This window comes from Nannobrachium achirus (assembly GCF_963921795.1).
Source record: "Nannobrachium achirus genome assembly, chromosome: 18".
Classification (NCBI taxonomy): Eukaryota; Metazoa; Chordata; class Actinopteri; order Myctophiformes; family Myctophidae; genus Nannobrachium; species Nannobrachium achirus.
In genome coordinates, this window is record NC_137825.1 from 35,813,619 (window position 1) to 35,822,172 (window position 8,554).

The 8,554-nt window shown below is 45.6% G+C and overlaps 1 protein-coding gene across 1 annotated transcript; it reads right to left on the bottom strand.

Moving 5' to 3' along the window:
• Positions 1-4,029: 4,029 nt before the first annotated feature.
• LOC308303485 (C1q-related factor-like) lies at positions 4,030-7,250 on the bottom strand (the record flags this gene model as incomplete). The annotated part of the gene is made up of 2 exons (XM_080747868.1): positions 6,507-7,250; positions 4,030-4,209 (listed from the first exon to the last, which is right to left on the bottom strand). The coding sequence occupies exons 1-2, from the start codon at positions 7,149-7,151 to the stop codon at positions 4,030-4,032; spliced, it is 825 nt and encodes a 274-aa protein (XP_080603994.1). The 5' UTR covers positions 7,152-7,250.
• Positions 7,251-8,554: the final 1,304 nt, after the last annotated feature.

The window sequence follows — 8,554 nt, forward strand, 5'->3', positions numbered from 1 at the left end:
AATATATGAGCGGGTGTGTACGTGTGTTTTGTTATAATTAGCCTACTCCGGGTCCGCATCCATGTGGTTAAATGTGTACTCTCGCGGAGTTGCATTTACCGCGATAATGTTGCCGACAGCAGATCCAGTCCAGACTGTTACCACGTATTTATACTGTACCAAACATCACGGCGGGTCAAAAATCTGTGGTTCTACATATTTTGGCTAAATGCTTCGGTTTTTACACGTGTGAGAACCACCTTCATGTGGCGCGCGGACGCAAACGGGAGCAGAATTGGAGCGGAGAGCGGGTCGGCACATAAATAACGTGCATGTCTACTATGAATGGCGACGCAGTTACCGTACGTAGTTCCTCACCCAAAACGTACACAAAATCAACCATACGTAACTATAAATGGCCCTTTAGTTGTGGACTGTGGAGCATTCATTGCCTTGATTGCATCCACTGGAACACTTGTTCTTTTGTCCATTTCCTGAAAAGTAACAGCTTTGGACAAGGTTTCCGCCCGACGGTGACAACTGACAATATGCTTCTTGTGAGTTAGATCCAAATCCTGTCATGTCTCACATGTCTCCCCTCTCTCTGCCCTAGATTTCCTGTCTCTCTACACTCTCTGGAAGAAAAAAAAGAAAACTTCAGCTTGTGATGTAGTTTCATCACAAATGAAAACAATAGCAGCAGGCTGTATAGTCCGGCAGTCACCATCAGAGGCAGGCATCCCAGAGGAGGGTTTCTTTTTGTCTCTCACCATCCCTGCTTTGTAAAGACAATGCCTGCCAGGAGAATGTCCTTTACCTTTATGTGTTTCCACATCAGAGGCACAATATGTGCCAGAGAAGGATTTAACTTTTTTTAGTCACTATTGTGTGGCAGCTGGCATGAAGAGCAGTGAGCAGAACACCCCCTTTTTGGAAAAGACAGAAAGAAAGAAACACACACTCACACTCACACTCACACTCAAACACACACACACACGCACGCGCGCGCACGCACGCACGCACGCACGCACGCACGCACGCACGCACGCACGCACGCACGCACGCACGCACACACACACACACACACACACACACACACATACATACAGTATACTGTACACAACCTCACACTACCATCATCACCACCCCGAATAAAGCTTTCCAGACACCCTAACTGTGAAGTCGTGCTTCAATGAATGGAGCTTACAGTAAGTGAAGTCTGACTGCCCTTAACTTACTTTTTCTCCTTGTTATCATCCTGGAATGCTGATCATACAACCAATGATATTTGATTTATATTGGTTTGTTGTGACTGTTTTAAACAAGTAAAATGACAACAGTTTAAGCCTAACGTGTCCACCATACATGAAATGGGAGATATTGACTCAACTTGTGATGTTGTTTCCAAAACATGTCTGATTAAGAGTTAATTAATGACGTTTCAAATCACAGCTTGCGCTGTGTTGCTGTCACTCCATCTGCCACATGATGTGTGATGTGTGACGCCACATCACTTACTGTCTTGGCAAAATCACATGATGGTTTACTGTATTTGACTTATAAACAAGATTGTCGTTACTGTGAGAAGATTTTAAGTTTATAAAACGGTTGGAAGGCATGAAGTGTACCACAAATAGGCTATAATATAGGCTTTATTTGTGAATTATAACCAGTAAATTCATGGCCGTCTTTGCTGCCTCTGTGTTATTTCTTAACCAATAATGGTTTGGAATCTGGACCAGTGGGGTCTGAATCTCCTCCTCGGGCACTCGGAGGGGGGAGGGAGAGGGTCACTTGTGCTGCTGGCTCTCATACGATGTTCTGTTGCAACAGTTTCAGCAGTGAAAGCTGTTTCTTGCAGAGCAAGGGGCATTTGCCTTTGACAATGTGACATGCAGTCTCTGATTTGACGATGTGCTCCTCGTATGCCCCGCGAGGCGAAAGCTAGGCCTGGCTGCTTGTGGTTGGCTGCCCTGCAGCTCTGGTAACCTCTTCTTGGGTATGAGAGGCCTCGTGGTAAATTGTGTCTGGAGGAACTCTGCAGCCTGAAGACAATTGGCTGCAGTTCTGAGCCGAGGGTTTCCCAGATTTTAGCTGCTTTACTCCATGGTTATGTGGACTTCAGGGAGAAGGAGTATGCAGACATGTTTTTTACAGCTTTCTCTTTGTGAACTGATCATATTAAACACCTCAATCAACAGAAGGAACAGTACATTACTCAATTTAATGCAGCTTCAGGTCTGTATTTTGACATAATTGTTTTGACATTCAGTTTCTGAATGTCAAATCTGTTTTCTTTTTTATTTTATTTTTTTGCAGCGTTGAATTTATGAATTTTCATATTTATTGAGAGCAATATGACGCATAATTGTTCCTTCCTGCAGACAGCTTCTAGTGTCAAACCAACTAAGAGAGTTAATCAAAGCAAGTAGCATGTAGAGGAGAAATTATGTTCAATATATTTCATAATATCAAAGCATACTCTATGCCACACCAGCAAACTTTATCAGTTGTTACAGTATGTGCCTGGAAGCTACGTCCCTGTCTCTGACACTCATGTCACCGTCTCGGAGGATCCTAATTTGCCCTGGATCACTTCCAAGCACTCATCTGAGCCCTGCCATGATATGTTCTAACGCCCGTCTCTTCTCTCGCGCTTGCCATCTCTCTGCATCTTCAACGCGTGGTCTCCACACCCATTAAAAGAGAGCAGGGGGAAACATGGATTGTGAGATGCAATTATCTCTCCGAGTCATTTGGCATTTAAACACAGCTGTGAGCCTCTTCTCGCATTCCCTTCGGCTCTCTTCGTCTCTGCTTTGATTGGCCCTTGCAGTTCAGTTGAGGCGCCCCCATCACCTTTAGCTGTACAAGAGAAGGGCTTTTCAGCAGCAAGTCAGTGAATGATCACAGCATATGATTAACAACCTGATGAAGGGAATGATATTAACCAAGTGGTCTGAGAGCTCAATAAAAAAGACCAACAACCTTTTATTACCAACAGTCATGGACAAGCACAGAATATAAAAGAAAACATTATATTCCCTAAGCCCTCATCTGCTTATTGTCAAACATCACGTGTAATTTCCTTTTCAGCGCAGTCTCTGGACATACATTGGAAATCAATGTGTGCATGAACGTGCATGCAGCAGAAAAACGGCATAGATGGCGCTTGTGAAATCAGAGATCTAAAACATTAGAAGAGAAGCTCCCCACACAAAATAACATCTAAATACATCAATATACAAACAGCTATGCCAATTTTTATTACACAATTAGAAGTATTCACTGTATGTGCGGGATAGACACTGCTTCGACTGCAATTGCACACCACATCAAATTTACAACAGCGTACATACGCTAACAATATGCCAAATACATTTAGGATATTAATGACACCATTTTCGACTGATCACACTGTGACACGAGACATTTTGTGACATCAGACTGTCATCTATAATCACAATCTCATTCATGACTGAATGTTTGATAAATTAGCGTTGCATGTGGCAAACAACCCCCTCCCCCCAAGCATTAAAGCACAACATGTTATGTTATCGTACATGGACCATGAGAGAAGTTAATCGTGTGAAGCATTTAACAAAGAACTGCACTATGCAGTCGTGTGACCGCCGAGTTTCCCAGACTTGAATTTGAAACAGGAGCTCAAAAATGACAGATGCTCTTCAGCACCGTCAAAATTGCCACCACACCTTCCCATGACACACCATGACACCTGTCACTTTCATGTCGCTTGTGTGTGCTTCACGTCAGTAGCATAGGCACCCTGCATCACAATGGAACAGACGGATGAAAAAGGAATAACGCCAGCTTGTGGTTGACAGTTACCCATAACCACAGACCCATGGCCCTATAATTACTGTGCCGTTTTAACCAGCTTTAAACAATGGAGATATTTGTGAAATATCTGTGGATAGGGGCAGCATCAACCTTATGTGCAAAGCAAAATGAACGTCAGGAAGTGAGTGTCCTGCGGTGGTGACCTTTCACTTTCACCCCTGTTGCCCCTGTCCTGTTTCCGACTGGCCCTCAGTCGGCATAGAGGATGAACCCTGAGAATGTGCTGTACTTGTTGCTGTTGCCTCCGTGAGCCTTGCCCCCGTCCAGTTTAATGAAGACCTCGTCGCCCGCATCCAAATGAAGGATGGCACTGTTGCTGGCATAGTCATAACTCTGGTCCTGGTCCTGGGCAATGGCACTGGCCCTGACCTGTACAATGCAGGGGGAAAGAGAGAGAGAAGCGGGTAAGTGTAAGGTGAAGAAACTGGTGTTTAAATTAGAACATAATTGGCAGTTGAACAAATATTCTTGCTAAAAATGCTATTGCCAATCTTGCAAAAACAATAGGATGATATCATTGAAGTTGATTGATTTTGGTGAGTAATTGAATCAGTTACTGATTTACTTGTCCAGGGCCGGTGACAGGAGCTATTATTATTCGCAAATTTATTTTGAAGGTTACACTGAATACAAATTTTAGTAAAATCTTTTCCCTGTGGTAAATACCCACCCCACCCCACCCACCACCAGTGAATTAAGTAGGTGACTCACCTTACAAAACTAGGTCTAAGTCAGTCTGTGTGTCTGCTCTCACTTGTCATAAAATCCCGTGTGTCCCTAATACAGTGTGTCATTGTGTCAACGCAGGCTGATTACATAAAATAAATATATAAATATAAAATCAAAGCGGAGCTAAATCCAGAGTGAAGTGCCAAAACCCCTCTCACATGTCTGCGATGGCACAAAAGTGAGACTTGTGCTGGGGGAGGCTGTCTTAGCTCAGACAGCTAACCACCAAAGGACATAATGCCCCTCTTAAGCCTAAACTAAAATGTAATGGTAAGGGTTGCCATGCTATAACTTCACCAGCAAAGTGGTGTAACTGCCTCCCACTCGAATTGAAACAGACTGTGCCAACAGTTTTAAAACATAAGCCCTACATGGTAAAAACAAATAAAAAATAAATAAAAAAAGGCTAGTACGGGGCCCTAATTAGTAGGGATGGGTATCGTTGACCTATGAATCGATACGATACCTTTTTCGATACCTGGGAATCAATACGATACCCTTTTCGATACCATTTTCGATACTTTTTATTTAAGTTTAACTTCAACACGGAAAGAGTGGTGACTCGCTGCTGCGGTAGAGCAGAGGTGATGATGATGATCACACAGTGTGGCGGAGCGGAGAGTATAGACGATAATAATCATCATAATAATATTATAGGCTATTGTCGGCTATTTTCCACAGTAACGAGTGTAGCCTACTAAAGCAGTCATTAAACTCTCAGTAGCCCAACTGTTACAGATGCGACCGGCCAGGGGTGCGTTCCAGAGTATCGAAACAAGGTATCGTTCGTTTTTACGTGAACCGATACCCGATAGTATCGACGTCATGCGATCGATACCATTAAAAGTATCGCAGACGATACCCATCCCTACTAATTAATGCTAGCTGAGTGAGATTGGAGTGCATGAAAAGGTATCCTCAGGGTTCGAGAAGAGAAGCTTGGCTACTGCTGACAGTCTGATGATGGGTGTGAGAGGGATGAGGGCATCTCAGTCTTCACCTTCTCTTCCCTCTTCTCCTCTCTCTGTTTGTTCAGCATCCCTAGTGACCCTGCCCTCCACCCCTTCTCTCAACAATGTAAGCTATTGCAGTGCAGGTGTCCAGAATTGCCTATTTACTTTGTAATGGTACCGAAGACCTTTTCTCAGTTACTGGTAAATGCTGCTTCACGCAAGCAGTTTGTATTCCATATTTCCAACAGGTACAGGTATACAAACAGTTCAACTTATGATGTCAAACTGATTTGCAATGCAATTTCAGAGCTGTGGATTAAAGCGCTTGCAGGGAAATGTCTAGGCTCAACATTTCTGGTCTTTGATCAATGTTGGCACCCAGGGCTTAAAACACATTAGAAGATTATGATTATCCATGAACATGGGAAATATCACAATTGGGTATTATAAGGCTTGGGTTTGACTGGTAGTCGGATAACGCTTACCAGCGTATCGTGCTTCCTGGACCCTGTGCTGTTGTATTTCCAACGGCACATGCTTTGAACTGGACTGCACCCCAGGCTGTGTTTTGATGAGTGCAGAGTTGAGATAGCGCTGTAGTGTATGTCGTTCACGTCACGGCATACACCGCTGGACGTGTAATAGGCAAAGATACACGAGCTGGCAGCTTGCCACTGTGCATTGTCATTACAGCAGACTGCAACACCAGACCAAAATCATCATACACATGAACGCATGACTAGCCATTATAGACTGTCAGCCAACTACACACGCTACAGTCCCTGAGCATGTCCATTAGAGTTCATTCCAGTACATCATTCATAGGGCTTGACAATAAGAAGTCGGTTTTACATTGTGATATTTTGAAGGATTCATTACTCACAGTTAATATAATGTACAACCAGTTCTGTAAATTTTGTATTTAACTGCCTAATGGTGACAGTGTGATGGGTAAAGTCAAAGAATAAAACTGGCTATACCCACCAGGCCGTTCTTGATCAGGTCAGCCCACATGCTGGTGCCATCCCCTCCCCTCATGAGCACGTTGTAGATGAAGAAGTAGGTACCGGGGATCTTGCAGGTGAACTTGCCCGTTGTGCCTTCAAAATGATCCCCTATGTTGGTCACCACGTCGTCGAACCGCAAAATGTCGTAACCCTCTTGTGGGTTTCGCAGTCCAGCATAGAAAGCCACACGGGGGGTGGTGTTGTATGTGGCGGTGCTGACTGCCCCTTTCCCCCCTACGCTGAGTATCCCTGTCCTGACTATGTCCACGCTGTCCCCTGGCGGTCCCTTGGGCCCCGGTGGGCCGGGCTCTCCGGGTGGCCCTGGAGGTCCAGGCTTGCCAGGGCGCCCCGGCTTACCCTGTGGACCCTGGGCGCTGTAGGTGGGCAGCGGGGGGCCAATGCTGTGGTCACTCGGGGCGTCTCCCGCGTTGTCCGTCTGGACGCCCGCCGTGGCCACATCCGTGCCTATCTGGGCGCCCGTCGACCCCATGCTGGGGAAGGGGTCACACACCATGCGGCAAGTGCCCAGCATCTCATAGTGGCCGGCGCTGTCCTCGGTGCCACCGGTGCCCACGGAGCTCACCAGCACAGGAATAAGGATGACCAGGACCAAGACCAACATGACCCCCACAGCAGCTGCTACCAGGGTCTTCCTCCCGATGCTCAGCCGTGGACGGGGCTGCGCTGCCAGCGTGGAGTTCTCTGGGGTGGAAATGGTGACTGCTGGGAGACGCACGCCGCGGCCACCTGGCTCAAAACACAGACACGCCGAGGATCCCCCCCCTGGAGACAACACACACAGAGAGAGATGTGGATGGAGTATGTGTGTGGGAGATTAGTGAGCCAGTGAGTGAGTGAGTGACAGAGCTGTGTTGGAGTCAGAGAGAGAGAGAGAGAGCGCAAAGGAGGAGAAAGTGATCATCACAGGGAAAGAGAGAGAAGAGAGAGATAGAGAGGGAGATCAAGAGGGAGGGGGCAACACAGTCGGGCAGAAAGAAGGAAGAGAAGCATAAGAAGAGAAAAGAGTGAACAACATGCGCTCTCGCAAGCATGCAAGTCAGGGCTGGGGAGGGCACTCTCACATCCTGGCTGAGTGTTGAAAATAGTGAAAACTAGAAGCAGTGCTCTTCCGAGCACAGGTCTCCACCAGGCCGTGCGTCCTGGTGGTGCTACTGTATAATAGGCCAATGTAAAAAGGGTGGCATATGTTCTTCACCTTAGATCTTTCATGGCAATCGGACGCTGCATGCATGATTTCAAGCATTGTGTTCCAAAAATGAGTTTTGCTAAAGTCTACCTGCTGGTGGCGCTATAACAGGACAATGTTAAAAAGGTAGCATTTGTTCCTTGACCTAGTGGGAATATGTGTGGCAAATGTCACGGTAATCGCAAGCTGCGTTGCTGATTTGAGGCATTTTGTTCAAAAACGGAGCAATCCTGCAAACTTTGGAAGCTAATATTAGCCAATCAGGATGGAATGTGAAATATCAGACGGATCGGACTTGATCACATGACTATAGAGATACTGTGTACCGATTTGCATGATTTTTGGATAAAATCTCAAGGAGTAATATCCAAAAATGTGTTTTACATAAGTCAGCCCAAAGGTGGCGCTATAAAAGGCTGATGTGAAAAATGCAGGGCAAAGGTTTATCCTTAGCCTCTAGGGAGTGCGCTTACAAAGTTTGAAACTGATCGGTGGAGTTATAGGTAAAACCACAAATCGGGCTGTTATAGCGCCACCATGAGGCTGATTAAAAAAAAATTAAGTGGCATTTCTTCCTCGGCCTAGTGGTAACGTGTGTGCGCGATTTCATGATAATTGCACTTTGCGTTTGTGATTTGAGGCATTTTGTTCAAAACGGCTCAATCCCACAAACTTTGGAAGCCAATCTTAGCCAATCAGGATGGAATATGCAAAATCGGACAGATCCGTGTCGATCACATGACTGTCGAGATACTGCCTACCGATTTGTAGGATTTTTGGACAAAATCTGTAAGAGTAGTGCACAGAAATGTGTCTTG